The 19,462-nt window shown below is 38.7% G+C and overlaps 1 protein-coding gene across 1 annotated transcript; it reads left to right on the plus strand.

Moving 5' to 3' along the window:
* Nucleotides 1–312: 312 nt before the first annotated feature.
* UQCRFS1 (ubiquinol-cytochrome c reductase, Rieske iron-sulfur polypeptide 1) lies at nt 313–5,724 on the plus strand. The gene is made up of 2 exons (XM_040466899.1): nt 313–583; nt 4,835–5,724. The coding sequence occupies exons 1-2, from the start codon at nt 370–372 to the stop codon at nt 5,443–5,445; spliced, it is 825 nt and encodes a 274-aa protein (XP_040322833.1). The 5' UTR covers nt 313–369; the 3' UTR covers nt 5,446–5,724.
* The last annotated feature ends 13,738 nt before the right edge of the window (nt 5,725–19,462 follow it).

Here is a 19,462-nt window from a genome sequence, read left to right on the forward strand (position 1 = left end):
TCCCTAGGTTCCTACAGATTAAGTTTTTACTCTGAGGGACCCAAAGTCGACTCGCGGGACGACTCCTGCGGGCCTGCTTTTCGCAGACACCAGGTTACACACCAAAAGATGTTGGGGAGGAAAGATTGGGCGGCACCCACACCTTCCCGCCCGGCTCCGCCCCGCCCCCTTCCGCTCTTAGCGTAAGCTCGAAGCCCCGCCTCTGACGCAGCGCCTTTCCTGGCTCTGTACCCCCACCTCTCCGTTGAGGCCACCGTTGAGGCCGGCGCGCTGACGTCACGGATCGCGCGCCTCCTGTGCTTCCTCGCGCCTGCGCCGCGGCGAAAGGTCGTCCCTGTGACCGGCTCGGCGTTTGGAGCCCCTGTCGCCATGTTGTCGGTGGCCACCCGTTCGGGCCCGTTCGCGCCCGTCCTATCGGCCACGTCCCGCGGGGTGGCGGGCGCGTTGCGGCCTCTGGTGCAGGCTTCAGTGCCCGCCACCTCGGAGCCGCCAGTGCTGGACGTGAAGCGGCCCTTCCTGTGCCGGGAGTCGCTGAGTGGCCAGGCCGCGAGCCGGCCTTTGGTCGCCTCCGTGGGCCTCAATGGTGAGCCGGGCTGAGGGGTACCCCCGTTCTCGCTCCCTCGGGCCCTCGACCCATAGCGCAGCTCAGGAGGGCGGGGAAATGGAGCGGAGCCCCTTTGGGGGATTAAGTTGCCTTGCTGGGTCGACCTTGGGCAAGCTTCTACACCTCCTGGGTCTCTGCCCTCACCTGTGCGCGGACGCGGCTAGGTTGGGCGATCTCAAGTGACCTCCAGCTCTCGCTTTGCGGGCCTGTGTTTCCGTTGGCGACCAGTCTGCCTAAACCACAGGCTCATCTTATACGTCATAGGTTAAGTTCAAGAACTCTGAATGCCGACTGTTTCCAGCAAAGTCTGACAGATTTTGCTGCTTACAGGTCGTTTGACTGGGCAAATTTCTGAATGTTTTTCCTCACCAGTGAAATGGATGAATGATTATACCAATTACGTAGGTAATGTCATGAGGTTTAGATGGAAAAATTCTACTTAAAGCCATTAGCACATTTGGGGGCATTTTATTATACATGTTGAAAAAATAAGAACTATTAATATTTGGGCCCTTGTCCTGCTCACCGCCACCTAAACCGTCTAATGCCCTTGTCTTTCACGCATCCCTCGCAACAGCAACAGCAGCAAAACAATAACACAAGCCCCAAGGTCATTAATGATGTGGACTATCGGCAATGTTTTGCTGGGCCAGAGGGTTTTTACACTGTAATCAGTTTGATGCTCAAGAAGAGCCACAAGCAGAGGTTGGTGATATTACCATTTTACAGGTAGAAAACAAACTACAAGAAGTGAAGTGACTTACACAAGGATAAACTTTGTGTATGTGATAGAACATGGATTTGAAAGATTGATTTAGCCATGAACCAGATCCTGCACTGTCTTTTGTGCCATGTCTTTTTTTTTTTTTTTTATGCTCTATTGGAAATCCTCAAATGGCAACCTGTGTGCCATTGTACCTGTAGTGTTCCCAACCTGCACAGTCTTAAAAGGAAGATTTTTTGCGTGTTTTAAAATGTTGGAATCTGGCAACACTGAACTTGTTTCACCATGAGAAAAGTGCTGTGCACTGGCTGCCCTCTTAGTTGGAGCAATCACTCTTCCAGGTCATCACAGTTCTCACCAGACCTCCTCCATTGCGTTATCTGCCTGCCTAGCCCCACTGACAGTGACACTTGCCCTGCAAGCTAAGTTATTACCCCCACTCTCTTTAGTTTTCCTTCATTCACCCTGTTCTCTTTACTTTAAAATAATCCTCCCACCAGTTTTCCACATTTCCGTCTTACCAAATCAATCTCCGTTCAGGGTCAGGTCAATAAAATTTTATATTTGCTGATTCCTTTATTTTTATGGTACATAACACTTCCTACTATTGGATTTCCTGGTGATTCCTCTGACCTTGAGCTTGAGGCATAGAGAAGAATCTTTATTTTTCTGTTTCCTACAACCTCAGATTTTGCATACAGGCAGTGCAGGATAGTGGCGAATGAATAAAATGGCGATTTTTGTTGTTGTTTGGGGGCACCAGTGGGTTTTGGAGACACTGTTCAGGGCGTGAGCAGAGTACACCAGCCCATCCCAAGCCTATTCTTTGGATCTGGAGGTAAGAAACAATAAAGGAGGACAAAATTTCAACAGCAAATGCAAAAAGCATCTTTGGAATTTGTCTAGTGACTAAAGGGTTTCTTCTAAAAATTAGAGGCTTACCTGACTTTCCCAAGAACAGGTAAATGATACAGAACCTTAAGGCAAACTTTTTCTATAATAATGCCTTCAGCTTGTAGTTTCAGTTCACGTTATAATCTGTCTAGATGGTTTGTAGAAAGATAGTTCTGAGGGTGTGAAATGGGAGGGTTGGATCAGAAGATCCATGAGGTGAGAGGAAGATTTCCAAGGCACATCAGAGTTCATCTTAAGAAAGGAAAACCTGTTTTTTGTTATAGTCTCTTAAATTTTCTCTATTTCCAGAAGTATCTGGTTTTGCTTGAGTTTAGAACTAAATCTAACTAGCATCTTTGTTGCTAAAGTCACACCTAATACAGTTAATGTAAATTATTTAGAAATGACTTTTGCAATATGGCAGTTAAATTTCCCAAAATATTCATGGTGGTACAATATACAATAGTACAGTATTGTACTATTGTACTAAAGTGTAACCTGCTAGGTAGAGTGGCAGTAGACAGCTGGATTTCTTTCACCACCAAATCTCTGGATGAGAATGTCAAAACCATTCTGTTTAATGTTCCTGTACATTTGCTTGTATGCTGTTATATGGTTAAAGATTGTAGACACTGTCTTTAGTGTAGAAGTATGGACTTTGGTTCCTTCATCTTTTAGGTATGATACACATTTTCCTTTGTAATTCCAGAGAATACCAAAGGAAGGTAATTCATACTTGATCCCAAACCCCAGTCTACACTGTTAGGTTAGCATTAGGTAGAAGTAGGGTAGTATATGATAATGTCACTTTGCCATAGTTGTAAATATTAGGTAGTCACTACCCTTGTCCTGGTCCCAGAAAAGTACATAGAGTGATTTTGATAGGTTTCACCATTGTTTGGGAATACAGCTGGCCCTTGAACAACATGGATTTGAACTGTGCAGGTCCACTTATATGTGGATTTTTTTTTTTTTTTTATAAATATGGTACACTGCTGCAAATGTATTTTTTATGGTTTTCTTAATGTTTTCTTTTCCCTAGCTTACTTTATTATAAGAATTTATTATAAGAATTATATAACATACAAATTACGTGTTAATCCCACTGCATATGGGATCAGCGCCCCTAATCTCCACGTTCAAGGCTGACTTACAGCTTCCATTGTTACTGACTTTGAGAACCATGTGAAAAGTGTGGTCATGTTCTTTATTGTAATACTCAAGGAAGTATATTAGGATGAGACAGCCTGGTAGGCTGCAACTTACATGAAATTGCATTTTATAAGTACATTTTTCTTTTTGAAACAACACAGTTTTTAAGTGAGGAATTTTTAATGTCCCTTTTATAAAAAAAGAAACCTTGTGACAAATTTCCTAAAATGCGTATACAACTTGCAAAGAGATTTGCTTCCTGAAACATACTTAAAAGTGATTCCAGTAAGTTAATTTTTTGTCAGATATTTTAAAATAGTATGGACAAAGGTCATAATCTGTTTAGTTTAAAAACTACTTACATCCAAAGTACTACATAAATAGTAATTAGTTAACATTCATTTGACACAAAGATCTGGCCAGCCTGCAGTAGTAGTGTCTCAGTTGAGAAATCCACAGCACTGAAAAAGAAAGATAATGCCCTTACTCTTATAGAAGTTACTGCCCTTCACTGAAGAGGGGGATATATGAAAATTTGTCTTTTATCCTGTACTAAGTTGAAATAATTGGCTCTTTTGGAGATTTCATTTGATAGTTGTGTATTTTGACAAGGATGTCCTTTTCTGCCCATTGGTGGCTTTACTTGAAGTTAAAGTAATACTGATTTATACTCCAGAGTCTAAAATAGAAAATCTCTTCATTTTCTGCAACGAAAGTTATACTAACAGTTCACAGAATGTTTATGGTAATAAGTATTTATGAATTTTTAGCAGTTCTACTGAACTTTCAGAGAGTAAGTAGATAGTAATGTGAAGTTAGACATTTGGTTTAATAAGATGATCACAAATCACCTTTTTTTTAATGTTTATTTTGTGCATGAGAGAGAGAGAGAGAGAGAGAGAGAGAACATGGGTGGGGGAGGGGCAGAGAGAGAGGGAGAGCGAAAATCTCAAGCAGGCTCCTGAAATCAGGAGTCAGACGCTTAACTGACCGAGCTACCCAGGAGCCCCACAAATCAACTTATTGGGTGGACTTGATGAGTTTTACGGTCCCTTGTAATCCAGAGAATATGGGAGGTAGTTAACATAGTTGTATGTCTTGGCATGTTGAATTTTGGGGATTTTAAAATATTGCTGTTTACAGTACTATTTAACTTTTTAGATTTGATGCACTAAATCGTTAGAAATTCTGAATCAACTGTGTTCAATCAGGAAGAAGTTCAGTTTACGCATATTATCCTGTGATTTCATACCAGTATGATAGGTAGTGATTGACTTCCATTTCTTTTTCAATATTTTCTATGCAGGCACTGCCAACCTGACCATTTCTGGCATTAGTGCTATATTTCACATTTTTATAACTTGATTTTTGCTTATGAATTCACAAAGGTTATTTCCTGATGTATACTTCTTTCAGGGTACTCATCTAATTGTTTTTTTAACTTTCTGTTTATCTTGCAGTCCCTGCTTCTGTTCGTTATTCCCACACAGACATCAGAGTACCTGACTTCTCTGACTATCGACGCACCGAAGTGTTAGATGGTACAAAGTCTTCAAAAGAGAGCAGTGAGGCTAGAAAAGGTTTCTCCTATTTGATAACTGCAACAACTAGTATAGGTGTTGCATATGCTGCCAAGAATGTCGTCTCCCAGTTTGTTTCCAGCATGAGTGCTTCTGCTGATGTGTTGGCCATGTCGAAAATCGAAATCAAGCTATCCGATATTCCAGAAGGCAAGAACATGGCTTTCAAATGGAGAGGAAAACCGCTGTTTGTGCGTCATAGAACCAAGAAGGAAATTGAGCAGGAAGCTGCAGTTGAAGTGTCCCAGTTGAGGGACCCGCAGCATGATTTAGATCGAGTAAAGAAACCTGAATGGGTTATCCTGATAGGTGTTTGCACTCATCTTGGTTGTGTACCCATTGCAAATGCAGGAGATTTTGGTGGTTATTACTGCCCTTGCCATGGGTCACACTATGATGCTTCTGGCAGGATCAGGAAGGGGCCTGCACCTCTCAATCTTGAAGTTCCCTCATATGAGTTCACCGGTGATGACATGGTGATTGTTGGTTAGAGATCGGGACTCAAGTCCAAGGTTCCTTTCAGTCGTCTTGTCACCTCAGAAGACCTATGAGCAAGCCTTCTATACTTAAGTGGGTTGATTTGAAATATTTAAGAATTGCTGATAATGTATTTGCAAACATTTATGTGAAGTAAATTGAATTTAATGTTGAATGCTTTCAAGCGTTCACCTAATAAAGCCACTGTTAAACATTATTAAGTTCAAAGACTTAAAAGGTGCAGTGTCTTTGATAGTTAATTCTAATTAAAAATTACAGACTTACGTACCAGATATTTGTGAAATCTGTAATTGACTTTCTCCTTCATCTTCCTTCTTTATGTTAGGGTCAACAGATTCTGCAGAGCTAATGGTTAGACTGAGGTAAAATTAGCTGGTCATTTCCAAGTCCTGGGAGATGTTTATGGCATTGGCAGAAACAGTAGTATCCAGGTTTCCCTTTTGTTCTTTTACACATGAGTCCTGGCTGTGTGTGTCCTGCCGCATGTGCCCCCCAGCCCCCGGTCTGTATGATGATGTTGAATGTAATCTCTGGGAGAATCCTAAATGGGGTGTTAGCAGCTCTGAGGGTTTAGCCCCAGCTCTAGCTAGCTGTTTTCCTGCTAGGAAATTTTATTTTTCACTTACAGGAATAAGTTAGTAATTAGAATTCTTTAGTTTTAAGAGGCAGTGGTGGGATAGTATCTGAGAAAAGCTTTCCAAAATGGGAGTGCCACTGTTAACTCCTTCATCTGGTGAGGATATTTGTGTTCCCATTGCTTCTGCATCCACCCTATCTAGAGACAAAAGGGGAGTAGTGTATCTGAGACTACTGTAAAGGATTCTGCTGGTTTTGTTTCTGCAATGATAACATGTTGAGGTGTTTTCCTTCAGTTGGATACACAGTCCCAACTTTTCACCGTGATATGAAGGTGGTGGGCACAGGAAGACATCAGAATTGACACCCTCTTCTTTCTGCCTTCTGCCTTCAATTACGCAGCTGAAATAAGACCGATCTGATATTTTCCCTGGGAACTAGGAGTAGGCTTTGTCCCTTGTTGAGAATCACAGCTACTTTGATAAGTTTGCCATTTGGCGGTAAGTCAGTAATATACCACTGGGTCCATCTTTGGTCACACGTGCATTTGTAAGAAAGCAAACTAAATTCAGTGGTTAGATCTTCCAAAGGGAGCTGGTCATCCAGGACTCCAGTCTTTAAAACAGTAGCTAAGTGTATCAAAAAGAAACCTTTTTTTTATGAGCAGATATTTGGTTCATTTCTTTACCATACTTTTACCATTCTAGAAAGAAAATTAGCATGGGTGATAAATGGGGCTAATAAATAATAGTATTTTATGTTCTGGTATCTAGGTGTAAACGTGAGACAAAAAGTGCCAAATATTGCTAATTTACTAAAAGTAGTGAAATTATATCATTAAGTATAAACAATATGGGGGTGTAGTATTTGATGTTAATATTTGGAGCATCTTGCATGAAGTCCATGCCCCTCCCCCCACTCCCAACCATGAGGCCATGAGAAATTAGGATGTATTTGTTGGATATTTTGCTTATCGTTGTAGTGAAGATTCCTTTTTTTCCTAATATATATGGGGAAGATCATCTTACACTTACACATGCTGCTTTTTCATGGTGCCAGTTGTCCACAACTTACTGTTTAAAGCTACACCCATATATTTATTATAAGCTGACAAAATTTGAAGTTGAATTGTTAAGTTCCTACTTTAAAATGGCAGCAGGAGCTGTTCATCACTTCCTCAAGATACGCTAATGTAGAAACTGGTATATATTTTACATTCGTAAAATTCTTACTTGGATGGGATGATAAGTAAAAATGCCAGGTTTTAATTTGAAGGTGAATTATTAAGCCTGGAATGGAAACCTCAAAGCATTATTAAATGAATCCTTAGACCCCAGTGAATCTGAGTGACTTTTGGGGGGGTGGTGTTTGTCTTCATGTGTGAAATTTAAAGGAATTTTGTTCCTTTGGACATAACTGAAGCTGCTGAGCTTTTAATATATCCATGTGTGGGTTGTGTGAGTTGGGGGCATGGTGTAGTAGAAGAAGTACTGGACTAGAATTTAGGGTTTTAATTCTGGCTTAGCCATTTCCTAGCCATGGAACTATGGGCCTGTCACTTAACTTCTTTTGGACATTTTTTTCCCCCATCTGTAAATTTGGAATGGTTGAACTAGATTTCTAAGAGTTCTCTGACCTTTTAGGATACTCTGACGGGGGGGGGGGGGCCCTCTGCCCTAGTAATGGGAATGGGTTTTCTTAAATAAACATTTGTTGTGTTCTCAGTATTTGGTATTGCAACAAAGACACCCAAACTGCTAAAAGCAGCATTTTAATCAGCTGAGCCAACCTTTTACAATAGTGGTTGGTCAACCTGGGACAGCACTACTATTCTAGGGGGTGTTTGTGGCCATTATGTGATTGTCACAGAGATGGAGCATGCTGCTGGTATTGGGGTGGAGGGATGCGGGAGTGGGATGTTCACGAAATGTTCACTTGTGAGGGAAACACAGGTCAATGAGCTAAAAGAATACTGTGCTGCCAAAAATATCAACAACACTTCACTGAAGAAAAATGCTCATAGCCTGTTATTACCCCCTCCCACCCTGAAGTGACACCTCAAAATATTTCATTTTTCCATATTTGAAATGCCAGAATAACTGCACTAGTGGCTCCCAGCCTGTGGAGGACAAAATAGAAAGTTTGCAGGTTCCTAAATGTATTGCAGGTGTTCTGTGCTGGAATTGCTGGATTTGGTGGCTCATTATGGCTTTTGTGATATTTTGACTAATAACGATAAACTTAAATTCCACTCTTCCATTTATTTTTTTTTAACGTTTATTTATTTCTGAGACAGAGAGAGACAGAGCATGAACGGGGGAGGGTCAGAGAGAGAGGGAGACACAGAATCTGAAACAGGCTCCAGGCTCTGAGCTGTCAGCACAGAGCCCGACGCGGGGCTCGAACTCACGGACCGCGAGATTGTGACCTGAGCCGAAGTCGGAGGCTCAACCGACTGAGCCACCCAGGTGCCCCTGCACTCTTCCATTTATTTTTTAAAGAAGGCTTGGTTCCACAAGTGATAGGACAAGTAAAATTACTTCACTACTTTGCTAAGTGGGTAGAGCAGACATAATGTTAGCTTTTTGATTGTTTCAGTGAAACAAAATTCTGGATATTAGGGGGAAATGACTTAAAAAAAGAAGAAATTTGACCAGTTGGCATCCTGACATCAGATCTTTAACATGTACTTATTTTTACTGGGAATGAAGACTGACAGTGTTGAGATTAAATGCCTTTTTATTATGCTTTAAACAAAGTGGTTATAGAAAATAACCTTTCAAAGAACTTAACATTGTTTGTTAATGTCAATTTACTTTGGTCTTTCTGAGAATAACTTTGTAAAATCTAGCTGACTCAAAACTGAGTGTGTAGAGGCATCTGTCCTTATTTGATATATATGGTTTAGGATCAGAATGTGCTATTAGTACTCTAATTTTTCTGAATAATGTGAATATACTATATTTGTCATAAGTCATTCTTCATTCCCACACTGCTAAAACTGATATTTTCTATATTTTCATGTCATTTAAGTACATTTTATATATTAACACAAAATAAATGTGCATATTTTTCAGAATGATATTCTTGGCCCAGTGTTCTAACACTTACCTTGTCATCTGTTTGCTAATGACTCCCCTACATCACTTCCCTGAGCCTCATACTCATGTTCAACCATTTAAACCGGTTATTTGTGCATAGATATTCCATTAATACCTTAAACTTAAAATGTCCAAAAGGAAAGGAAGTCCTCTCTGTTTTCCATAAGACATGTCCTTTATTGTTGTTGGCCTTCCTAGCTAGCCAGTAATCTAGCTGGCAGTAAAAACCTCTAGTCCCCTCTGCCTCCCTTTCTATTCCCCCCTGCCCCCAGCCTGAATCCCCAAACCCTGCTAATTGTACCTACTTAGTAAAATAGGTCCATTCCTGTCTCTGCAACTTGTAACATTCTAATAGGGGCAAACTTTGGGCACTCCTAGCCACTAGGTGAAGTGTACTTCTGTGTAGGATTTCATTTAATCCTCAAAAAATCCTGTTGGCTGGGTAATGTTGCTATTCCTAGTTTTACTGGTACTGAAACTGAGGCACATCATCATACTGCCAGTAAGTTAGTGGAACTGAAATTTTAGTTTCACCCAGGGAGTCTTAGTGCAGAGTCTATAGTCCTGATCACTATCCTATATATATACCTATATATCCTATATATATAGGATATGTGTGTGTGTGTGCTCATATGCTTTAACTGAGGCCTTGTATCTACCAAACAGGTCATCTTTCCTCCAGTCTTCTCACTTTAAAGCCCATCTTCCATATAGTCACCAAGTGGTATAGAGGTTAAGAGTATGGAGTCTGCATGGAACCTCTACAAGATCCTCCTTATCTGCATCCCATCAGTAAAACCTTTGCACTGACAGTTTTCTGGGCTTGTTTTGTCCTAGTCTCTTCCCATGCTGTCTCTTCTGCCTCGTTCCCCTTTCCTTTGTCTTGTCTGGTTTGTCCTCTGCCTGCCCTTTGAGATTGTTTAGGTGTGGTATCCTGTACCTGAATTATATTCACTTTTGCAGCAAGTTTCCCCAAAATAACCAGGGCATACCCATTGAGATACCCATATTTTTCTCTATGTTAAAGTTCACTCTCGGTCTGTCTCCCAACCCACCACTAAACAGAGGGCTGGGGACCATGGCAAGTACTCAGCCATGGAGTTGAATGCTGAATGGGGGGTGGGGGTGGGGTGGGGAGGTGAACTTCTGAGTGGTATTGTCTGAAAGAAAAGGTTTCCAGGGAATACTTTGTATTAACATTTTTAAAAAATAGAACAATCATGTAATATCTGTATCTTTCTAGGACTTTAGGTCAGAGGAGAAATGAACTATATTACAGGATGTTTTGGATTTAAGTTTACACTCCTCCCAGAAGAAAAAAATGGAAAGAATAAATAATTCACAGTCTTAAAAAAAATGGATTATTTTACTTTTTCCATTTGCTTCATAATGAGCATTCTCCCCAAATAAGATTTCAATGTCAAAAGGTTTGTCCTCTAGTATTTTATTTCCACCACTAAAATGCTATGGACATCATGTCATTACTGCTACCATTTTCTCTCTCTTTTACTCACTTTCTCTCCTGGAATTTAGGATGGGAACATTTTGCTTAGCAGGGAAAATACTATCAAGTAGGTGAATTGACCAGTTCTCTGAGGTAGGAAGGGTGGAGGATTATTTTCTCTTTTTCAGTACTCAGCACTACTTATCGGAAGTTAAAAAGGTCCTACGCAAAGTACTGACAGGAATGTGAGGTTAAGATGGTTTCTACTCCAGGTGCTTAAAGGAAACCTAAATACACCACAAAAGAAAGACTAGCCAAGTGTTTGCTTATAAAAAGATTATTATAGATCAGAAATCTCTGGTCAGCGGTACAAGATTAAAATTAATTTTGTGAAGGACTTCAGCAGTATCTTTGTAATATCTCCTCCATAATGATCAACATAAGACTGGTCTATCAGTGAACCAAAATCCCAAATTCAATAAACTACACTTTATACTTTTGCAGCTATTATCCTAAACTTGGGTCAATTTGAGTGCAAAAGCTTACAGTCATCTAGCTTTTGAAATCCTTATCTGATTAGAATATTTGCAAAGGTAAGAAATGAAAGTGCATAAGTAATAGGTTTTTCATCCAGTTTTTAAGAGGGCAAACAAAACCTTGACTCCTTAATTGAAAGGGAAAAAAAGCTAATGCATTTCACATAATTGTCTGCTTTAAGATAAGTATCTGAAATTTGCTGTTTTCTTTTATCTGTTCATGGCTAAAATTTCAACTCATGCCTCTTCCTTATCTGAGGGAATACTTGCTTTCTTAGCTCTGCCTAAAATACACACTCTTCTGTGGGACCTGTTCAGCCCACTGGAGAAACAGCATTCTGAGGGCCCCAGCTGATCTCAGTATGTGAAAATCAGGTTAGGACTGTATTCCCCCTTAGTCAAGATTATCTATTAGATCCTTTTAAACACAAATCTCAAATGAGATTAAGGGCATGAAAGGCATTATAGACCTTAAAGCAAAATACAAATGCTCAAAATGTTATTTAGTGAACTATACCAGGGAGACCATACATGACATTTAGAATATGATTAGGTATGCAGAAAGGCAATTTTGGTGGAGGTATGTCCCTATTCAGACTGTGATTTATCAACTGAAAATAGGTATTAATCCTGCATTCTCATGATGCTTTGGTCCCTGGAAGTTCAGGTTCACATGTACACATGGTTTCAATGTTAATAGCAAAGCTGAACTCATCCACAGTAATGGCTCATGTTGTAGGGCCTCCTCCCCTGCCAGGTTTTAACTAAGGGATTATTAATTGAATCCAAAAGCTAGTTCTCTGAAAAGAACAAAATAGACACAGCTTTTGTAAGCTTGATAAAAAGAAAACAAAAGCAAAAATACATAGAGAAGGAGATGTCATCAAGTGATCGAAGATATTAATAGTAATGAAGTAACAAGAATGCAACTCTAGGGGCACCTGGGTGGTCAGTAGGTTAAGTGTCTGACTTCAGCTCAGGTCACGATCTCACGGTTCGTGGGTTTGAGCCCCGCATTGGGTTCTGCTGACAGCTCGGGAGCCTTCAGCCTGCTTTGGATTCTGTGTCTCCTTCTCTCTGTCCCCCCTACTTGTGCTCTATCCCAGTCTCTCAAAAATAAATAAACATTAAAAAAAATTTTTTTAAACGGAATGCAACTCTATGCAACTAAAGCTCAGGGGATACAGATGATTTATTAACAAAATATAAAATACCAAAATTCACCCAAGAAGTAGAAACCTTGAGTATACCATAATTATCATAGATCAAGTTAAGTATTAAAAGTTACCATAACTGGTTGGCTTCATATCTGAGTTCTGTATGACATTTTAAAGAAAAGATAGTTTCATTACTGTTTCAACCATTCTGGATCTGAGCTTCTCTAATCTTACCATGCATACAAGTCACCTGGGGATCTTGTTTGTGATGCATATCCTAATTAGGATATGGGGTAGGGCCTGAGATTTTTGCATTTCTAACAAATTCTAGGAAGTGAGCTTGACATCCAGTTGATATCCATGCTGCTAGTCCATGAAGCATACTTTGGGTTAGCAAAATTCTATACCATGGCGTTGTGGGGTAAGGTGGGATATGGAAGCTCTACAATTCATTTTATGAATTCAACATAAAATTAATATTAAAACTAGACAAATATACAAAAAATACATCAATCTCATTTACTGAAAAAACACATTTTAAAAATTTTTTAATGTTTTATTTTTGAGAGAGAAACAGAGCAGGAGTGGGGGGAGGGCAGAGAGAGAGGGAGACAGAGAATCTGAAGCAGGCTCCAGGCTCTGAGCTGTTAGCACAGAGCCCGACATGGGCTCAAACCCACAAATCGTGACCTGAGCCAAAGTCGGATGCTTAACTGACTAAACCACCCAGGCGCCCCATAAATAAAACATTTTAAATAAAATGCCAGTAAAAGAAATCTAGCCTCTCTGTTTCTCCCTGTTGGACAGAGATAGCTGCACAAGCCCTGAGATAGGATGGTGAAGGTTGGAGTGAATGGATTTGGCTATATTGTATGCCTGGTTACCAAGGCTGTTTTCAAATCTGGCAAAATGTATACTGTTGCCAATAATGACCCCTTTGTTGATCTCAACTTCATCCAGTATAATTCCACCCATGACTAGCTCAATAGCACAGTCAAGACTGAGAATGGGAAGCTTATTATCAAGGAAAAGCCCATGTTCATCTTCCAGGTATAAGATCCAGTGCTGAATATGTTGTAGAGTCTCCTGGTGCCTTCATTATCTTGAGAAGGCTGGGGCTCACATGAAGAGAAGAGCCAAAAAGTAATCATTTCTGCCCCGTCTGTTGATGCCCCCAAGTATTGTGTTGAGCTGAACCATAATTATGACAACTCAAGATTGTCAGCAGTACCTCCTGAACCACCAACTGCTTGCCCCCCGACCAAGGTCATCCATGACATCTTCAGCATTGTGGAGGGACTCATGAGCACAGTCCATGCCATCACTGCCACCCAGAAGACTGCAGATGGCACTTCTGGAAGCTGTGGCATGATGGCCGAGTGGCTACCCAGAATATCATTACTATTTCTCCTGGTGTTGCCAAGGCTGTGGACAAGGACATCCCTGAGCTGAATGGGAAGCTTACTGGCATGGCCTTTATGTCCCCACCTCCAATGTATTGGATGTGGGTCTGACCTACTATCTAGAAAAAGCCGTCAAATGTGACATCAAGAAAGTGGTGAAGCAGGCATCGGAGGGACCCCTAAGGGCATCCTGGGCTACGCTGAAGACTTTAACAGTGACACCCCTTCTTCTACCTTTGATGTTAGTGCTGGCAATGACGGCTTTTCCTGTTATGACAATTAATTTGACTATAGCAACAGGACTTTATGAAAAATAAGTAAATTACAGGACTTTATGGGGAAAAAAAGTCAATATTTAAGCAAATTGAACATGCTCTTGACTGAGATAGCTTAGTGTCATTAAAAAGTAAATTCTCCAAATTAACATGCATTTAGGATCTCCATAGTGGTTTTTGTTTGTATGCTTATTTTGTTTTATTTAGGATAAAATGGGAATACAATTTATACAGAATAAAAAATATCCAAAAAGAGCCAGGAAAAGTATGAAAAAGAATGAAGATTTGCTTGAGATACAAGAACCTGTTATAACATCATTGTAGTTAAACTCATATGATATTGGCATGGGAATAGACATGTTAGTGGAACAAAATAGACTGTAAAAAGAACTAGATCTCAGGGCATATGAGAATTTAATATTAGAAAAGCAGGATTCAATTCAGTTGTAAAAAGAATGAATTGTTTAAGAAATGGTGCTGATAAAACTTACTATCCCTCTGGAAGAAGAGTGGACCCCAGCTCTCATTATGCATAAAGACAAATTCTAGGGAGATTAAAGATGCATGTAAGACAAAATATTTTAAGAAAAATCTCAGAAACTGCATATAATATGAAGATGGAAAACACCTTCTTAATCATGACAAGGCACTTAAAATCTATATCAGAAAATATAGGGCTGTTTGTACACAAAAATGAAATCTTGAGCAAAAAAGATATTAGCCAAATCAAACCACAATAGATTTGTAAGAAACTAACAATAAATAATGAAAATGAAAGAATTAGTCAATATCTATAACATAGAGATTTTATAAATTGACAAAACTCCAGGAAAAAAGTAGGAAAAAGAAATGTACAAGTGAATACAGAAAAAGTAAATCTGAGAGACTAATAAATGAGAAGGTATTAAATATCTTAGTTGTTAGAGTAAGCACAATGGTAACGAGATATCACTTTACATCCATCAGGTGGGCAAAACTTTAAGGAGAAATAATATTTTCCTGTCAAATAAGTGTGAGAAAGGGGTACTCACATATTTCTGGCAGAAATAGGAAACAGTTTTAATATATTTCTCCAGATTGTTTTCCCAAACCTAAAATACACATACCCATTAGTGCAGCCATTAATCTTCTGAGACACTCCCCATAGAAATAAAAACTACAGAAAAATGAAGATATAAGAATATTTGTATCAGTGAATATATAGTGGGCCCAAGCTAGGAACAGAATGACAATGACACAAAATATATAAACATTTTTAATGTTTTATGAGTGTAAGAAAAGTGTGGAAGAATACCAAGTGCTGTTAACGTGGATTATCTGGGATTGAGGTGGGTGTGGGGAAGGATTCAGGGGGAGGATAGGGGTTCATAGAAACAAGTTAATAAGAAAAAAGCAAGAAAATGTGACTAGCCCTGCCTAGCATGAATGATAGCCCATTTTGCACAATTATATATGTACACACATACACATACATACATATATACATACATGTATGAATATATGCGTATATGCATCTATCTGTGTATATGCAGAAACAGGTTGGGGAAAATGAGTTATACAAATATCTATAGATGTATAGAGATGTTCATGACATATTGCTAAGTGGAAAAAAAAAGAAAATTACAAAGTAAAATGTATAATATGATTCTCTTTGGCAAAAACAAAAACATCCTCTATATTGTTGCTTTGATATGTTTGCATGAGCAAAGAGGAAGGCATGGTCCTCTAACAGGACCCCTTCTATCCTGTTAGAAGGGGTCACAAGTGTAGAGTTGGGAGGGTGATGATTAGGCTTTTTCTTTGAAAAATTTTTTAATGTTTATTTTTTAACGAGAAAGAGAAAGAGAGCCACAGTGTGAGTGGGGGAGGGGCAGAAAGTGAGGGAGACGCAGACTCTGAAGCAGGCTCCAGTCTCTGAGCTGTCAGCACAGAGCCTGACATGGGGCTCAATCTCATGAAGGATGAGATCATGACCTGAGTGAGGTCAGACGCTTAACTGACTAAGCCACCCAGGTGCCCCAGGTTTTTTCTTTACACAGTTTTTAGTATTATTTTACCTGCTAAAACAAACCTGTTTTGCTTTATAATTTGAAAAACTTGAAATTATATTGTCCGTTTTCCTGACTGGGAACATCAGTTGGTCCCTCCTATTAATTAATATTAGACATTGACTAGTGTTTGCCAGTGGTCAATTTCTTGCATATTAGCCATTAGATATACACTTATATATAAAAGTCCTATGAAAGTACAGTTGTGTATATATGGGTAGAGTAATTTTTTAATTTAGTAATTGTTTTGTAGGAAGATTAAAAACAATAGATTACCACTTATTTACTTGCATCACTTATAAATCCTAAATCATAGTTTGCTTTGGTTGTTTCAAACATGAACGGAAAAAGGATGGAGGTTAATTGCAGAAAATTCGTTTGCATCTTGACATATAATTATATATTAATATCTAGACCAGAGCTGTCTAATAGAATTTTCTGCATTGAGGGATACCTGGGTGACTCGGTTAAGACTCTGACTTTGGCTTGGGTTATGATTTCACGGTTCATGAGTTCGAGTCCTGCATCGGGCTTTGTGCTGACAGCTCAGAACCTGGAGCCCGCTTTGGATTCTGTGCCTCCATTTCTCTCTGTCCCTCCCATGCTCTCTCTCTCTCTCTCACAAATAAATAAACATTAAAAAAATTAAAAACATAATTTTCTGCAATGAAAGAAATGTTCTATAATCTGTATTGTCTAATATTGTAGCCACTAGCACATGTGGTTATTTAGCACTTGAAATGTGACTAGTGAGTGAATCTGAAGAACTGAATTTCAAATTTCACTTAATTTTAATTTAGTAAATGGCCACATGTATACAATGCAGATCTGAAACCACTTTCCTTACTAAAACCAAACAAACATATCCCAAAGCTGTTGACTGGAATAGCAAATTTGCCTCTTTTGTCTAATAACTAATGTGTAGGATAGTGTTCTCTGTGTATAATGCTATAACAGCTTTTTAAAAACATTGTTATGATGATCTTTACATTTTAATAAACTATTTCAAACACAGAAATATGACAAAATGATAAACACTCATAAATCCACCATTGTATTTAACAAAGCTAACATTTCATTAAATTTTGCTTCAGATTTTTTAAATAAAATATTACATATCTAATTGAAGCCCTTTCCCTCCATCCTACACAACATTCCACACCATATATATATATACATATACATATATATACATATATACATATACATATCTATATATATACAGATATATAGGTATCTGAAAATCTATATATAGACATGTGTCCTTCCTGTCCATTGGTCTCAGATATTTACCTCATACTTTCTTTTTTTTTTTTTTAATTTTTTTTTCAACGTTTATTTATTTTTGGGACAGAGAGAGACAGAGCATGAACGGGGGAGGGGCAGAGAGAGAGGGAGACACAGAATCGGAAACAGGCTCCAGGCTCTGAGCCATCAGCCCAGAGCCCGACGCGGGGCTCGAACTCACGGACCGCGAGATCGTGACCTGGCTGAAGTTGGACGCTTAACCGACTGCGCCACCCAGGCGCCCCTTACCTCATACTTTCAAAGGTGGACAAGAAACAAGTGCCTTTATCACTGTATAAAATTTTGTCTAGGCTATATGTTTATGTGTCGCTACATGTTTGCCATAAACAATCCAAGAAAGATTAGAGAGATTTCAGAGCCATAGACAGAAGTTTAAGCAACTTGGATGAGAGTTACCTACCTCAGAAAGTGAGAGTAGATGATGTAAAATAAGAATCATACAACTCTACAGCAAAAAAAAAAAAAAAAACCACACAAATGATTCAATTTTAAAATGGTCAAAGGACCTACACAGATATTTCTGCAAAGAAGACATACAAATGGCCAATAGGTATATGAAAAGCTACTCAACATCACTAATTACCAGAGAGAGGGGGATCAAAACCATAATAAGCTATCATTTCACACCTGTTATGTTGTCTATTATCAAAAAGACAAGAGATAACAGGTGCTGGCAAGGTTGTGGAAAATAGGAAATCTTCATACCTGTTGATAGAAATGTAAATTGGTACAGCTGTTATGGAAAATAGTATGGCTGTTCCTCAAAGAACTAAAAACGGAACTACCATATGATCCATCAATCCCACTCCTTGTTATGTATCTGCAGGAACTGAAATCAGTGTCTTAAAGAGATATCTGCACTTCCATGTTTATTGCAGCATTATTCACAATAGCTAAGATATGGAAACAAACTAAGTGCTCATCAACAGGTGAATGAATAAATAAAATGTGTATGCATATATATATATGCATATATATATATATATATATATATATATATATATATATATATAATGCATGTGTGTGTGAATCTGTGTGTGTGAATCTGTATGTGTGTGTGCATAAAATGGAATATTATTCAGCCAGAAAAAGTGATATCCTGCCATCTGTGACAACGTGGATGAACCTGGAAGGCATTATGCGAAGTGAAATAAACCGGACAGAAAAAGACAACAAACAATGTATGGTATTGCTTATAAGTGGATATTAAAAAAATTAAAATCCAATTTCATAGAGAAACAGAGCAGAATGGTAGTTGTCTGATACTGGAGTAAGGAGGAAATGGGGTTATGTAGGCCAAAGGGTATAAATTTTTTCAGTTATAAGAAGAACAATTTCTGAGAATCTAATGCACAGCCCAGTGACTATAGTTAATAATAGATTTTGTATACTTAAAATTTACTGGGAACAGAGCTTAATCATTCTCACCACACAAAAGAACTATGTTAACTATGTGAGGTGATGGATGTGTTAATTATCTTGATTTTGGTAATAATTTGGCAATGTATATGTATATCAAATCATCATGTTGTGTGCTTTAAATATATACAATTACATTTTTCAATTACTCCTCAATAAAATTATTTAAAAAAGAATTATTAAGGAAGAATTAAGTTTGGTGGATTTTTATGAGAAAGGACATTTGCCAATAGGTAGGGGGGTCCAAGGGAAAGAGTCCATTTTCCTAGTCAACAATTGAGGGTCATCATAATGAGGTTTATCTATATTTTTCATAAAGGGACTTGCCTAGAGAAGTGGTTCTCAAATTTGTTTGCTCATTAGAATCATCTGGGAGCTTCAAAAACCACTGATTCCCAGTCCACTTCCAGAGATTGTGACTTGATTAGTCAGAATTTTTAAATGATCTCTAGGTGATTGCAATATGCAGTCATGATTGAAAGCAATAGCCCCAGACCAATTTTTCAAACTTGGTAGCCACTAGAATCACCTACTCAGCTTTAAAACTGCCTGGACTCACCCCTAGGCATTAGTTGTTTTAAAACTGATTTAAATGGTATGGAAGCCACCAAGAAAAACAGAGGAAAGTCAAATAAATACAACCAGAAATGAAAGAGGAAACATTCCAACTGATACCACAGAAATACAAAGGATCATAAGAGACTACTATGAACTTTACTATTATATGCCAACAAATTGGACAA

The sequence above is a fragment of the Herpailurus yagouaroundi genome, unplaced genomic scaffold (assembly GCF_014898765.1).
Source record: "Herpailurus yagouaroundi ecotype Mexico unplaced genomic scaffold, PumYag 66915, whole genome shotgun sequence".
Classification (NCBI taxonomy): Eukaryota; Metazoa; Chordata; class Mammalia; order Carnivora; family Felidae; genus Herpailurus; species Herpailurus yagouaroundi.